We start from the raw sequence: 17,013 nt of genomic DNA on the forward strand, positions 1-17,013 counted from the left end.
ATCCCTCCGAGACAGCGTAAGGTGCGTACGTTACTGTTTTGTCCGTGCCGGCCTTTGCCGTTCGGACCAGTGCATACTCGAGCTCGCCCGCACGTGTCCTCTGACCTGCAGCGGCTCGAGCCTGTCCAGCGGGGTCCAGCGACCTCCGACAGGCGTACCTTGCGTTGATTGCCCACTCTCTCTCGCAACCGGCCCAACGGTCGACACGAGAGAGAGATCACAGCACTGCCGCGGGGACATTCTCCTGCAGCGGCGTGTTAGCGGCGCGCATTACTCTGGTCGCTTCGTGCGCGCAGCGGAGCCTTGCTCCTCGCGCGCCCCCGGGACGGGGTGACTATTGAGTGTTTGTGTATCTGCTAGAGGACGACGTGAATAAACGTCTCCTTTGTGAACTTGGAGGCCTATTTCTTTGCGGCGAATCGCTCTCCTCCCAGCGGAGGTTGAGTGCGCCGCATCGGTGTCCCAGTGTGTGTGTGTGGTGACGGCTGATCGGGGCCCTTGGCTCGCGCGAAGCTCGAACCCGCGGTGGGTAGTGGCCTGTGTCCACTTAGAAACCCACAAATCTGAACTTGTATTTTTACCGCTGGAACTCTGTCTACATGTTCCGAGCGTTCTTGGAAACTTGAAATTATTGCCTTGTGCAGCCAATTTCCCCAATTTAAATCTGATTAACGTCGGGCTCCCGCCTTTTATTTTTTTGAATTCCCTGCAAACGGTGGGAGGAGTCGACCAACCTTTCAACCAGTCCCCGTTTTGGCTTGCCGCTCTGCCATCAGCGGAGTAATGCGTAGTGATCGGCGAAAGCAAAAATTCCACGCGTATTTTTATTTCCGTGGGCTTAATTTGCAGCTACGTAGTCTCTGGCTAGACCTATTTATTCATGGAAACCTAAAAGAAACAAAATAAAAGTGAAAGCAAAGTCGCCACCCGACTGCCTGAGAGGCACTCCACGCGTTGGTCAACTCCTCCCACCGTACGGGGGAGAATTAAAAAAAAAAGGTGGGTGCCGGACGTTAATCCGATTTAATTAGGGAAATCGGCCGCACAGGGCAATACATTGAAGTTTCGAAGAATGCTCGGAACGTGTAGATTGAGTTCCCGCGGAAAAAAAGACGAGTTCAGATTCCTCTTCAGTGCACCTTTAAGTTTCGCAGGTAGGGGTGTGCGAATAGTGGTTTTTTGATTCGAAGCGAATTCTAAGCGAATAGCAATTTTCTTCGAATAATTTCGAAGCGAATAGTTCGAATAGTACTTCTGGCACTAAAAAGAGGCTGAGTGACAGTAGGCATTTCCAAAACCATTTATTTTCCCAACACACGATGCCATTACACACTGCACTGAGGCTTTATTTAAAACCACACTTCAAAATTTTAACACCTAGAGTGTAGAACAATTTTTACTGGCAATTTATACTGGAAGAACAACTTTTACATTCCCAGACTAGCATTCCCTCGAGCAAGAATGGAAACGGCTGTACAAAACTCGCGCCGCAAGCGAAACGTCATTCGCACCGCTCGCGCGTCCTGGCAAAATTATCCCCGGTATTACTTCCGAGCAGCACTCAGCATCGCGCTTCCATCAAGAATGCTCTCAGCCTCCAACGTATGGGAGTGCCCAAGTTGCGGCGACGGAGTTCGGCACACCACCGAAGATGGCTCAATGCCCTGATTACGGCGGCGTTCCGTTCCCATCAACGCGCAAGCAGTCAGAATAGCAAGAAAAGACGCCAGTCCTAGATGCCGAGCGTTAACGGCAGTAATCCTCCACGGGTGCGCAATAAGCTTAGCGTTATCACACGCTAAAGGCGCCCTTCCTATTGAAGTAAGTACACACTTCCGCGACATCGAGTCCCCGCGCTGCCGCTGAATTTTTCGCGCCTCCGCCGGTAATATGATGGAGTCACGAATTTTTTTCCCTCTCTGCTCTGTGATGTCGTTGTTGATGTTGTTCTCCTTGATGTTGATGCGGAGTCGTAGAGGGCGGGTCTCGTGAGTGACCCGGGGGACGTACTTTACTACGGGTGAGTTCAGACAGGCGTGCAGGTCTTCGGATGGTGAGGCACTTCGAAGGCTTTCTTCAAGAAATTATTTAATACAAATATATACAGAACTGATTTACATATGCCGAAAAGATAACGGCCTCTCCGCTTCAACTAAAAGTACAAACTCAAACTTCCACGACTCCGGACCACCGCTGGCCACCACACGGCCAACCCGTCCGGCCGCCGCTCAACTAACTCGCGTCTCCAACTCTACGCTCTCGGCCCCTGGACCACCACCGGCCACACACGACCGATCTGTCCGGCTGCCACACACCCAACCTCGGCGCTCTCCTTCGCGCGCACCCATCTCGTCACATTCGCGCCAAAAACTCCATCCTCCGCCAATAAACAATCCTCCCGCCAAAACTTACTTCTTAGCCAATAGACGACTTTCCCGCCGTCGTTTAGAAGAGGTCACAAGGCAAAAGACAAGTAAACAATATAAAACACACGCCTCGCTGTAAGCAGCCATGGCTAACTAAAAACTATTACAATAAAAGGAAACAAACACAATTCAAAACACACGCTCCACTGTTAGCCGCTCTGGCCAGCTAGCAAGAACGAAAACAAGAACAGCGCCAGTCCATCCGAGCCGTCCTGTCGTCGTCTCGGGTTTCGGACCGACTTCCTAGAAGAAACCATTCCCCACTCGCTGGGGCCGAGAAGCGCGACCCTCGCACGCTACGCCGTTTTAAGTCCTTCTCCTTTTGTCTGCGCATTCCCCTGCTCCCTTTCGGCGACACTCCTCACACTTTACCACGACGCACGCTAGCTGCGGCGTGACACCTCCCCCCTTGTTCTCAATTCTTTCCCCCGACCTTTTTTTTTTTTTTCGCCAGTTCCGAACAAAGCATTCTTCTCCTTTAGGCTGCCTCAAGCCGCCACCTCTCTCTCTAGTGCGAGAAAGCACTAAATCTTCCCGTCGAGACACACCCCGAGATACACTCCGAAAAAGAATACAGGCATGCAAGTACATGAAAGCAAGGTACACTTCTACACACCACACCATACGCCACAAGATTACATTTTTCAAGTGAAGGTTAATGATACAAAAATCATGAATGCAAATAAAAAGGAAAGCAACCACAACAACAGTCCACCAAGGCGAGCCTCGAACATCGCTGCTCTCATGTCTCGTGCTCAGGGGTTCCTTCTGCTTTACCAGTTCATTATAATCATTCACTGTTACCAAGCAGTCAATTTCGCTCGCCAGCTCCTCTGTCACTGCGCACAAGATGCCCACGGGTAAGCCCCCCGGATCGACTCTCAGCGGCACACACGCGAGCTCAGCCTCAATCTGGTGTCCGAAGGCTCCCTTCAATGCCACTTTGCCTTGTGTACCTACCAATTCCTGAGGCAGCAGTGACCTCCTGACCACTGAGATGTCCGCGCCCGAATCCAGTCGCGCCAAAATGAGTGATTCGCCCGAACAGAGAGAAATATCGCCCACCTTATGTGTCTCCGCCTGCTGAGTGCTCGCTTTTGGGTCCTGATCCTGGCACAGGATTTCAGCGTCATGAGTGTTCACCTCTATCACTGTGGCGGTAATTTTCTTTGCCTCTGTCTCTTGGCACTCCCCGTCCACATGCCCTAAACGGCCACAGCGGTAACAGAGAGACGACGCAGTGTTCTTTCCCCTATCCTGCTCCCATTTACTGCCAGCAGAATGCCCCTCCGTAGCAACGTTACGAACACCTGTATCTCTGTTTCCGCTCGTTACTTCTGCTTCACGACACTCCCTAGCCAGGTGGCCTGAAAGGCCACAACGGTGACACTGGCGTGCCGTCGTATGTGCTTTAAATGGCGCACCCTTCACCTCCCTCTGTTCTTCCCTGTGAAGTGGCAACGTCCCAGCCACCTCCTCGCTTCTACATCCTTCACCACTGGCCGTATTCATGCGCGGAACGCCAGCCCCCAATGATTTCCCTTCTGACAGATCAGCTGTGCCTCGTCTGCGTAATTTCTCTATCTCGTATTCAATTTTGGCCCTCTCTAACCTCATCTTTTCAATTTCCAATCTCATTTGCATAATGGCTCCAGGTTGGCCCCTTTCCGTGCTTGGCTCGCTCATTCCTCCAGTCGTGCTACTATCCATCTCTGGCGACAGTAGTTTACTCTTTCCCCTCGAAAGCATAAACCACAAAGTTGAGAGCAGCGCTGTTCGCTCACCGTTTTTCTTTCGCCGCCTTCTCTTCAAAGATCGCCAATCAAACCAAGTTCCAGAGTTCTCTCACAATGAACTTCACACTGATACGCCACAAGTCCTGTTACGCAACGCCGCCGCACTCTTAAGTCCCCTTCAATTGAAGTCCGTTCTCGTTTCCTCTGTTGGTGTCCACGATTCCTCTCCCCACCTACACTGGTGTTGAAGCTGCGATGATCGGTGATGATCGGTGAAGATCCGTGTGCTGTCTCTTGTGCCTTCTTTCTTCTGTCTTGAGGTCCGGTTTTCGACTTCTCTTCGCCACCCAAGGGCAAACGTTCCTTGTGAGCTCACCAAATCGATGTCTTCTCAACCTGAGTTGCCTCTGTCTTCCTCGTTCCCGTCGCAAAGCAGCGGTCCCTTGCGAATCCTGTCGGCTGCGCCAGTCACGAATTTTTTTCCCTCTCTGCTCTGTGATGTCGTTGTTGATGTTGTTCTCCTTGATGTTGATGCGGAGTCGTAGAGGGCGGGTCTCGTGAGTGACCCGGGGGACGTACTTTACTACGGGTGAGTTCAGACAGGCGTGCAGGTCTTCGGATGGTGAGGCACTTCGAAGGCTTTCTTCAAGAAATTATTTAATACAAATATATACAGAACTGATTTACATATGCCGAAAAGATAACGGCCTCTCCGCTTCAACTAAAAGTACAAACTCAAACTTCCACGACTCCGGACCACCGCTGGCCACCACACGGCCAACCCGTCCGGCCGCCGCTCAACTAACTCGCGTCTCCAACTCTACGCTCTCGGCCCCTGGACCACCACCGGCCACACACGACCGATCTGTCCGGCTGCCACACACCCAACCTCGGCGCTCTCCTTCGCGCGCACCCATCTCGTCACATTCGCGCCAAAAACTCCATCCTCCGCCAATAAACAATCCTCCCGCCAAAACTTACTTCTTAGCCAATAGACGACTTTCCCGCCGTCGTTTAGAAGAGGTCACAAGGCAAAAGACAAGTAAACAATATAAAACACACGCCTCGCTGTAAGCAGCCATGGCTAACTAAAAACTATTACAATAAAAGGAAACAAACACAATTCAAAACACACGCTCCACTGTTAGCCGCTCTGGCCAGCTAGCAAGAACGAAAACAAGAACAGCGCCAGTCCATCCGAGCCGTCCTGTCGTCGTCTCGGGTTTCGGACCGACTTCCTAGAAGAAACCATTCCCCACTCGCTGGGGCCGAGAAGCGCGACCCTCGCACGCTACGCCGTTTTAAGTCCTTCTCCTTTTGTCTGCGCATTCCCCTGCTCCCTTTCGGCGACACTCCTCACACTTTACCACGACGCACGCTAGCTGCGGCGTGACAGATGGCTTGCTTGAAAGCTGCCGAGAACGGTCGCTCATGTTCCGTACGCATGTACAGTACGGGTGAAGCGACAGCGCGGTAGGGCTGCGTCTTTATCTTCGCATCTGTCCTATCTGGTAATCTTTTCCGCAACTCTAACGGGAAAAAAAATCGAGAGGCGGTGGAGCGGGCGCGGCTTCGGTGCTTATCTGATCTTCCAGCCAGCGTCCGCCGCGGCGGACGCGGTTGTTGCGTCGTGTGACGCGCGTTTTTTTTTTTCGTTTTTCTTTCTTTCCTCTTATCTTTGAACTCTCCTCTATCTGCACGTGGCAGCGGTGGTGGCTCGGCTAGAGCCAAGTCGGCAGGCCCGTACACTTTCCTTTTCATCCTTCGCTCAGTCGCAACAACAACAACAACAGTAAACTGAGGTTTCCTGTTTTGAAGCTTAGACGACTGATGGCTGTGCTCTTCCTTCTTTGCGTCTGCCTCGACACACACGGTGGCAGCGACGCGGCTTATGGCAGCCTTAGTGCGGAGGCTCGGAGACGGCCAGAACGCAAGATCTTCCACAAGAGCGCGTCGCCCTCACCTTTATTTCGTTTATAGCTGGGTTCGCACCCCGACCTGGTTGTGATTCGTGTATTGACTGACCCCCGAGCGTTGAAAGCGCGATAAAAAAAAGCCATCTATGCGGCAATACTCGGAACTGAAACCACATAAAGCAAGCGGGCAAGCGCCCCAGAAACACTATTCGCGCGAGGCGATTACTTCGAAATTTCGAATAGGTGGTGTCCAACTGACGGCGGACATTGCGTCACGGCGCAACTTTGTCACGTGAATTTGAACTTCCGGGTCTTTTCTGTCGTTTGATTTCCGTAGGCATTGCTTACAGACGTGCGGTTTCGGTCTTTCTTTTCTTAATACTGGCGCTCACACTGCTGGAAAAAGGATGTTGTGCGCTGCCGCAACCTGCAGAAACTTCATTGCAACGGAATGCAACATGTTCCGTGTGCCATCAAGTACAGGGAACAGCAAGAACAGTGCGCCGTTGCGATCCGCTGGCAGACTGCCTGCGACGGTCAACCCTATGCTGTGCTTCGAGCATTTTGTTTGCGGCAGAGTTTTGAGAGCGTTGTGGAAGTTGAAGAATTCGGTAAAGTAGGTTGTTTATCTCCTTGAGGAGCACCAATTTCTCGCTCGGAAGACTTCGGCTATGTGCCACAACCGTTCTCGCATGACGGCGGCAGCACCGCGCGGGCTATGTTTGCAAATATATGCTGTTCGGCCTCCGTCAGTACAGCGTGACAACTTAAGATGTTAAAGGACAGGACGATTATTCCTAGAAATTTGCGCTGAATGCGAGTAGCTCGAATTCATAGCTAATACTTAAGGCGTGTGTTGTTACTGCCGTCAGCTGTCGAAGCGACGACACCGCGGCCACGTACGGCGGCATCTCGTTCGCTGGCACTGCTCTGGTCGCAGTGTTAACGAGCACTTGTAAGAGTTATAAATTGTTCTATGAGGCCATTTTCGCTAATTTCATGCTCAAACTGAAACACGTTTTCACCAGAACACTAGTCGACATGAGCACGCAGCAAGTGTCGAAAATTATAATTAAGCAACCTGTTACACATAAGTTCCCTGTTTGTGTGGACCCGCGTGTTGCAGTAATGTTTCTTCGTTTCCTGTGTGCGGAGAAGGAGGCTGACAGATGAGGTGATCGCATTAGAAAGTGATAAGAATTATTAACCGCCTTTCTTTTCATACTCTGAGTGAGTAAGTTGGGAAAAGCTTCACTTCAGGATAACACAATTAAAAATAAATGGCAGCCAACATAGCCTAGCTGTTTTTCACCTTTCATTGTACAGAACTTAGTAGAATTGACATCTGAGACAAATGCTATAATACTGAACTCTCACTGTGCAGCAAAGTGTCATTCGCACACTGTTTATGTGCTGAACATGCATATGAAGTAAATAGATGTCTACGTCTATAGCTTGCATATGTGATGCATTGCATGTTTGCATGTAGTAATATTGCACTTAATGATTGACTAATTGAGAGGTACATTGGTGATTTCAAGAAGTGCAAGATGCTACAAGGAAGGCAGAGGCAACGTTTATAGATACTTTTTTAGTTCCATAACTCCTCGCAGCGCCCGTAGGGAGCAGGCGGCCGGTCGCCGTCCCCGCCACCGCGGCGCGGCAATCGCGGGTTGAGCTAGGAGAGCGAGAGTCGTCTGCTAGCGTGCGGCGTTTTGCACGAGCACTCGCATTCGAATCATCGCTGCGCGACTGCTGTTTTTTGTTTCCGGCTCTTGCCCGGAGGTATTTCATAACATATGTGTGCTTAGCGCGTTTGCGAACTTAAGAGCGGTATTCTGAGCCGTGTCACAAGCGGCCGTTTTGTACGGGCAATGACGAAATGCATGCATGCTTCGATCCTGCTTCTCGTGAGATGAACCTAACCTTGCTACTTCAATAGATTCGGATTATCCGCCGAACCAGTTTTTCGCGACTGGCTGTTGTGTCTCGCATTTCGCGCAAAATTACTTTTACGTTTTATTACAGCAACACTGGTGCAAATAAAACCCGCTGCTGTCTCGGTGGCTACGGCCCGCGGCTGCTTTCCCGAAAGCCGCGAGTTCGATACCGGTGTAGGCGAAATGCAAGAGTAATTCAAGATCCTTGGCATTTAAATAGAAAAATTTTATTCACAAATCCACTAAATATCGTTGCTGACAGATTTGCTGTCAACTAATTTGTCAGACAAGCTTCGCCTACTTTCGCTCTTTTTGAGCTCTAACGGCGCTACTATTTTCCAAGCACTTTGCTCGCGCAAAGAAGTGCATGCGCGTCACTAAATAAAAGTAAATTAATTGACTGTGAACACCTCAGCTGCAACACCATTCGTGCCTTTTTTTTACAAGAGAATCCAGCACGTTCCAAAACAGGTCGCCGAACAACTCGCCCTTTCAAGCCTGTTTTATAGCACCCTCTACCGCACTTACACAGGCAAACATCTTTTCGGAAGGGTACGCGAGACTGCCACTAACATACTCGCGCTCAATAATGAGCATAGCCTCACGCGGCAGAGAATCCTGCCTGCCAAGTGCGTCAGCGTCACAGAGTTTATATTGCGCTTTATTTTTCATTTTGAAAGCCACATAGCTTGCCAAATAGTACAAGGCTGTTTCTTCTGGTGATGGAACACTGTATCTGTGGTCGTTGGAGGCATCAAAGAGGTCCCTGAAAAGTATCGCCATCAGCTCCTGCCAGATCTGTTCTTTCTAGCCTTTTTCTGGATGAGGGCGTCGCGACGCTTTTCTCCGAGGCTCTCGAAGGCACTAATTAAGACACGATCAGTTCCCGTCTCACAGTTCCCTTTCACAGCTACTTCAACAGGTGTGTAAAAGAAAGCAGCCTAAATAATTGGCTGAACTTGGTCACTGTAGGGTGGTCTTCGTCACCTTCTAATGACCTCACTAGGCCAAAAAATCTCTGAATTAAAAAAAAAACACATTGTATATGAGCATTTCTAGGCTTTTTCAACGTGCCAGTATAATTACCTCAAGCGGGTCTTGGTTTAACTTCGCTGTGAGTATATAGCTGAGGCTCTTGTTGTATAGGGAGTCTATAATGGACAGCACTGACATCAATGTCACCCTCAGGTACTCAACGGTTTGATTTGATGCAATGAGTTTGACATTTCCTCTTGCTTCCGTACGGATCGCGTTTCTCCGGGTACCCGCTGGTACAGCCGGGCACGAAGCAAGTGGGCATCGTCGCGCTCGAAAGCTGCTTCACGGCCAGCAGCGTTTGTTGTGCTGAGTGCACGATGGGGACCACGTGTTCGCAGAGCGCACAGGAACACAAGTGGACAAAAAAAGGCAACGACAATCCCGCGCACGGGCTCAGTAGTAACTGCAGGAGAGGAGCAGCGCGCGCGCCGGCGACCACGCAAACCTCGATTGCAGCGCCCTCTCACCGCCCGGGTACAAGCAGCGTCCGCTTTCAGAGGAGGAGTTATGGAACTAAAAAAGTATCTATAAACGTTGGGCAGAGGCTGGTCTAGTGGTCGTTGGGTTCATAACGATCAAGAGTAATAATCATGCTATAAAATTACGTTTTTTTATTAAAAAGCCAAGGAACGCATTGTGTTCAGTCATTACAGACTTTTTGGTATCACTAGTGTCTTAGGGATGGTTTATCAATGTGCAAGCTGTGCCGCATTGTTAACGCCAAAGCTAAAACTGGATGCAAATGCCTTTTGTTCAACATTGCACAAGACTTTATAACAGGGACTTGTAGAAGATTCTGAATACAACTCGTATCAAGCTTCTGTGTGTGCTGTAAAATCTGAAGCATGATATTTTTTTTACTCTTGACCATACTATTTATTATAATTTACTATTTGCCACAAACATCTCCTGCATTAAACTCATTTATTACATGCTGTAGAAAATGCGCTGCGAAAGGTTTTGCAAGACAAAGATATGATGTTATACCTACAGGACAAGAAGAGTTTCTCGTTAATAGCTGAGAAACTTGCTCCTCTTGCAGTTCAACAGTAAAGCTGCCCACGTCAAGAGCTTGTTCTGCTTTTGGCTTCTGTTGCTTACTGCTTTGTCTTTGTGCCTGACTTTGTTTACGTTCAAAAAAAACTTCTTTTGGGGCTAGTTGGTGCATTTTGAATCTAAGAAAAGGAGCAGCACCAAAGCATGCAAACACAAACAAAGAAAGGAGAAGAGACAAGTGCTGTAGTGCATGTTGTGGTGCCTGTAGTGAGGCTCTGTAGCAGGCTTTGATGCCTTGTTTTGGCTTTAGGTTTTTATTAGGAAAAACAGAAGGCAAGCTCATCTTTTGCCTAGCTGCTAGTGTTGTTACCTACCTTACCTTGAACATTGTGCATACAGTGCGTAAGTTATACATCTCCACATTTCTATACATAGCTAGGCATCAACAGCTGAGGTGCCAATCATTGGCGACATCTGTCTGTACACAGGCTGGTGGTTCTCCTTCAACTAGGCTCAGAGCATGAAGTACACGACAGCAAAATGGCTACAGGCTCTCCTCTGCTTTCATGGGAAGCAACATTGATCTTACATCCTTGAAGCTAGTGAATGTTCAAGAGATGACACAAAACAAAGCATTTATTTTTGTACATTTTTTTCATCTACCTAATGCAGCAACCAGCATCGGGAAATCGAGTACAGAAATTCTTAACATTCAGAGGTGCAAGTTAAATGTAAATGGCTTGTAATGTCCCACACCACCATGCAGGGTGTGAAATGCATTGCAGTGCAGTTGCAGTGCATAACTATGCATAGTCAATTTTGTTTGTGAGAAAAGTTCTTGTGCATCCACCAAAGCTGCAGTAAGTGGACGCCTCTCACTGCTGGAATAGCTGCCATGTAACTTCCCATCTGGGCTCTTGGCGCACATAAGTGGAGGTTTTCAGCCACAAAGTCTCGGTGCATGCTTGTCGGGACATAATTCGTACAGGCAGAAAGACTACAGTAGTGCTGAAAATTCAACACATTTGTAATGCAGTTGCATTTTTGCATTACAGCTGAACTAAAGTTAAATCACATGACAGAGTTGTTAAGAATGCCAGCTTCTGCAGTAATTATTCCATAAAGCATAGCAAATATGCAACGAAAGCAATTAAGCTGACAAGTACAGAAACCGCGACGATAAAACAGATTGTGCCCCTTGCTAAGGTTGTAAAACATTGATAAGTTCACAGACTTTCGAGAGGAGGAGCGACACGTGAGCAGTCAGGAACGCCGTAGTAGAGGCCTCCATATTATTTGGAACCACAGGGAGTTATTTAATGTGCGCTGACATCGCGCAGCACACGGGCGCCTTTCGCGCTTCGCCTCCATCGGAAACGCGGCCGCCGAGTCCCGGATCGGGTCCTCCGACTTAGTAGCCGAGCGCCCTAACCGCTAGGCCACCGCGGCGTGTATAGAAAAAGTACCGAAAGTCCTCCGCGGATTTGCACGGTTCAAGCTCCTTGCCGTCGTAGCCACCCTGCTACAATGTGCGCTCGTACGTAATGCTAGGCTGCGGTTGCTGGTAGTCCATATATTCAGCGCCTGGAAGCGCGAAACCTCTAGGAAATATGTACTCTAATATATATTAGAGAACTATGTAGCAGCCATATGATAACCGTAACAAGAAACGGACTTTTCAGCGAGTGAATGAAGCGTCCTAAACTTCAGCGCGAACAGACGACGCATGCCGAAACGTTCGCACTTACAACGCTTTTCCGCCCTTAATTCCAATACGGAACGTCGAGCGTGTGCATAATAATGCACGTAGAGCATGCTGACCTTTTTTACGACTTCATTCGCGCGTATTAACTTATTAGGAGCGAATTTAAGCTTGGCAAATCCGCATTTCAAGCAGAGCGCCGTACACGCGCATCTCGCCGAAAGACCCGGAAGTCGGAGTACCCAGCATGCCTTGCGGCTCGTTCAGATTGGACACCACCTATACCGAGAATTCGGTTCGAAGCGAATATCGAATACCGTGCTATTCGATCGAATATTCGAAATTATCGAATATTCGCACACCCCTATTCGTAGGAAAGAAGCTGGTTACCAGCAGCATGCTGTTAGTAACTATTATACTTACTTGTGGAACAAACATATTTGAATAATAAATGCACCTCCTACATCAGTCATCAGAATTTAGTCAAGTTTGAATCAATCGCAGTGTATATTTTACCCTGCATAATAAACGCACCTCCCTTATCAGTGCAATTTTTTCTGTCAGAAATATGCATTCAGTGCGAAAATAAATATAGGAGTTGCTGCCAGACAGCCCAGTGTAAATCACTGAGGTGAAAATGCTTCACTTGAGCGCCTTGCAGAGTGCCTCATACCTGACAATTTCAGCATTAACCTTACATGGTCATGTCAGCAAATCTTGACCCGCCGCGGTGGCTCAGTGGTTACGGCGCTCGGCTGCTGACCTGAAAGACGCAGGTTCGATCCCGGCCACGGCGGCTGATTCTAGAGGCCCGTGTACTGTGCGATGTCAGTGCACGTTAGAGAACCCCAGGTGGTCGAAATTTCCGGAGCCCTCCACTACGGTGTCCCTCATAGCCAGAGTCGCTTCGGTACGTTAAACCCTAGTAAACCAATAAACCAAACCAGCAAATCCTGAAACAGTGGGTCACCTGTGTCCAAGTGCGTATGACGGCCTGGCCTGTAACCTGCCGATAATTAATGAATATGTGCCACATTTGAAACGTGGGCTGTGGAGCACTCTGTCAGGATTGAGTTCAAGCACCGAAATCTCAGTACACAAGTACTTTTATGTTTCACCTCTGTAAAAACTTTGCCAACGCTGCCAGGGTCAAACCAGTGACCTTGAGCTCGATAGCAGACAGTCATGGCTGTTCCCTTTGTACTATCGGGGAAGACTGGGGAATTTGGCGAGCTAAAGCACGAAACATTGAAATGAGTCAAGCGACATGCCTGCTGGTAATAAAGGCTGTCTCGATCCCAGATGCCGCCTGTTGATGGCGTTGCAACGCAGTTTTCCGTTGCTCCGGCTCCCGCCGCGTGGAGTATATCACTTTTGTCCCCGATAGTACCAGTACCCTTTGCTGGTGGTGCTTCACCCACTGTGCATTGCTGGTGTGCCAGCTTTCCGTAATGTTTTTTGCGAGACGTGGCCCCACTTCTTCCATGCAGGTTTGAAGCCAAAGAGCGGTGGCAGATGAAAGGCAACATGTGAAAGCAGTGACTGCCAAGTGCAGAACTTTGACGACCCAGTGAGCACCACTCTCCCAGGGAAGCCTAGTGACCAGCATGGCGCCCACCTTGCTGGCGAGGCCCGCCTGCTCGTGCAGAGGGGATCAGTGACACAGTGCCACCCAGATGTGCCAGTGTGCTTGGCATTTCATCACACTGCCAGGAGCAGTGGTGAATGCACACGATGTGCCATTTCAGCCAAAGGCTGCCAACAACTAGGCATTAAAGCATTTGCTGTGCCAGACAAAGAAGACATGCACATGCTGTTTTATTTTCACAGGCATGAAAATTTTCCTGGAGTGCAAGCATGAGAGCCTTTTTTCTTTTCAAGAAAGATAATTAGCAAACTTAATTTAAGTGAGAAAAGAGTGCAACCAAATTAAGGTAACACAACATTTTGGAACCTATTCAGTTCCTTCATCAGATGCGACTGTGGACAAATTGCAGCTTGGCTTCCGAAACTTGGGTTGCTTCTGAAATGTGGGTTCTGAAACATGCCCGGGTTCGAACCGGACTGTGACGGCCACATTTTGATGGAAGGAAAATGCAAAAGGTGCCCGTGTGTGCTGTGCTATGTCAGTGCACATAAGGATCCCCAGGTGGTTGAAATTATTCCGGAGACCTCCACTATGGCACCTCTTTCTTCTTTCACTCCCACCTTCCACCCTTCCCTTACGGCGCGGTTCAGGTGTCCACTGAGATATGTGAGACAGATACTGCGCCATTTCCTTTCTCCAAAAAAACAATTTTCAATATTCAATTTTTTCCAAAACGTAGATACCGGAAACATCATGTTATCTTAATTTGGTTGGCGTTCTTTTCTCACTTAAATTAAATTTCCTTTCCCAACCAGACAGACCTGTGCGAAATGATTAGCTAGTGTGCAGTTTTCCTTCTGGAAATCAAGAGAGAAATTAAATTTGAAAAAAAAACTTGTCACTTTTTCATACCTTTGATAGCACTGCAAACTTTCAAGTTTGTGGAGTTGCAATGCTATTGGTTATTGCATTTCCGAGCATTAGAATTCACATATCCAAGTGGTAAGATCCACCAGAAATTACGCTTTCAGCACTTTGAAGGACCCGGATGGAATATTAGAAGCACTCAAAACCAATTTTGGAGCACTTTGGAGCAGCATTAGCTGTCTGCACTCTTGTCAAGCAAACGAATATGCTTGAAGGATGCGAACAGTGCAAGGTCATGGACACCAAGGCACTCAAAAGGCAGGACTGGTGTCATGTTGCATGACACCAGCATGACACCAAATGTGGCCCATGACAACAGCATCAACCTTGTTATTTGTTTGGCGTGTTTATCCTCGACCCTTTCTGTGTTGTAACAGTACAGCATTCTTTGGGCTTAGACTAGCTAGCCTATGCAAAACCACAACTTATTCATGGGCTAGTTGGTCATGTTCGAAACGAAATTAGTGTGCGCTTAGAGTGACCATGAAATGCTATATACTGAGGTCATGAAGAGCGCACGAGCATTCAGTATTCCATCACCCGTAACTGCACCTCAAAAATTTTTAAGCTAGCTTCATTATCGCCGAAGATATCAGAGATTAAAAATGATGCTCCTTGTCACCCCCTCAATTCATACACACCATCGCATCAGAAAAAAAATAAAGAAAACAGGTTGGGACTGCACCATATCTAGCGCCATGCTTCCTGGGTATGCCCAATGAGAAGGCTTTCCCACAGTGCCCACTGAAGTCATGGGGGGTAGGGCATGCGCGGTGAAGTGTGGCCCTAATTGCTTGAAAGCTACTGTGAGCAAAAATTTGTAAATTATAAGCTCCATGCAGAGTTTTTAAATCTGACTCAAATACTCACAAAGATCACCTTTACAGATCTGGTGCACTAGAATATTACCATCAATATCATTTCGGGGTTCCCTTAACTGATGAAGACAGAAAAGGACAGGAACAACTAAAAGTGCAGAACCTGTGATACAGTGGTACAACTGTGACCATTGAACATCATAATTTTACTTTGTGCTGCTGCAACCATTTGTTGTATTATGTGCACTTGCAATTGGTAAGCTACAGCAATGCTTTACAAGGCAATAAACCGAAGAAATAGTGGCATGGGCCCATATCTTTTTTTATGGATTCTTGTTGATTTTGGATAACAACAGCTTTGAGTGATGGCATGCTGTCTGTAGTTCAAACTAACCAAGGCACAATTCATCAAACTCCCTTTTGCAGCACATTCTCTTCAACATAGATATTTAGAAACTCCCACCACAGCAGAATGAAAGGTTTCAGAAGGGATAATTCAAGCCACCATTAGAATACAGTATAATGAATCAGAACTGTCAAGTACACTCATGAGCAGTCCAAGTGCCCATGACCAAGTTTTATCAAGCTTCTGCCTTGGTGCGTCTGCCGCAAGACTGTGCACACAGCAGACAATGTCCACCGCAGTTTTGTTCTCTCTACGCTTTCATCATAATCATCATCATCATCAGCCTGACTACGCCCACTGCAGGGCAAAGGCCTCTCCCATGTCTCTCCCATTTAACCCTGTCCTTTGCCAGTTGCGGCCACTGTATCCCAGCAAACTTCTTAATCTCATCCGCCCACCTAACTTTCTGATGCCCCCTGCTACGCTTGCCTTCTCTTGGAATCCACTCTGTTACCCTTGAGGACCAGCGGTTATCTTGCCTTCACATTACATGCCCTGCCCAAGCCACCTTGCATGCAAGGTGCATGCAAGTCATCTTAAGTCACCTGGGTGAGTATGAAATGTGACGGGGAATGTCACATCAAAGTCCCACTTGCTTCACCTAGTGTTCTTGTAGCTTGTGTTCAGGAACACCCAGTTTGAGTCGCTTGCAAAATGGTGTCGTGGGGAAAGAGCAAGGCCTTCTCGAGGAGTGATTGCAAGTGCTTGCCTCATGTGGGCGCAAAAAGCCAGGATAGAATTGACCAATGTTTAGACAACAATCTGGAGAAATATACGGCAGATAAAGTCTGGCAGCGGAGGACAATACTGCACCGATGGCATTCAAATGGCACCTTTCTGATGGAGCAACCACACAAGACAAGTGTACACATTTATAATGGCAAGAGTGCACGCCCTGGATGCTCGTGAAAAGGTGAATTTCCAGCTACATGCTTTTCAAGGGAAAAGAGCTTCCCGGAATTGGTGTGTACATGGATGCCTTGCAGAGAATGAAAGTTTTGCACAGCTGACGAAGTCGCACGAGGCACGTTTTGTAGTAGGTCTGAGAAAAAAATTAATTTACTCAGGTATCGCTTATACACCAATGCCTCAACTTTGGGAACAGAGAAAAGATGGACAGGTCAACCAAAACACTGGCACAGTTATTGGAGCTGCCATGAGAAACCAATGACTGGAGAAAGCGCACTTATGCAGGAAGCCATGGGAGCTAAATGTGCCCGCACTGCGGTGGTGGATTTTTCATTGTTCAGGCTAGGAAGGCAGAGGGGTGAATCTATGGAGCTGATTAAACATCACGGCAGGGGTACAAAATCCTCCTCTTACCTTTCCTGTCTAGCCTCTATAGCTTTGACAAAGAAAGTTACATGTGATTGCAGTCCATTTTATATCCAATGCATTCCAAGAATGAACTGCGGTTTCCTAGAGAACTGTTCTGATGACTCCACCAAAATATAATCACTCATTTAAATGCCGCCAAGCAGTTGTGCATTTGGGAGGCATGGCTCACTGCACAGCAATTT

The 17,013-nt window shown here is 48.2% G+C and overlaps 1 protein-coding gene across 1 annotated transcript in view; it reads left to right on the plus strand.

Moving 5' to 3' along the window:
- LOC149325278 (uncharacterized) overlaps nt 1-15,655 on the plus strand; it is a 41,763-nt gene extending 26,108 nt beyond the window's left edge. Inside the window, exon 6 of the mRNA XM_089563909.1 lies at nt 13,245-15,655. Coding sequence (XP_089420035.1) covers nt 13,245-13,287 — 43 coding nt within the window. The 3' untranslated portion in view covers nt 13,288-15,655. The remainder of the gene's footprint in view (nt 1-13,244) is intronic.
- Nucleotides 15,656-17,013: the final 1,358 nt, after the last annotated feature.

The sequence above is a fragment of the Amblyomma mixtum genome, chromosome 10, assembly GCF_055824585.1.
Source record: "Amblyomma mixtum isolate Tamu chromosome 10, ASM5582458v1, whole genome shotgun sequence".
Taxonomy (NCBI): domain Eukaryota; kingdom Metazoa; phylum Arthropoda; class Arachnida; order Ixodida; family Ixodidae; genus Amblyomma; species Amblyomma mixtum.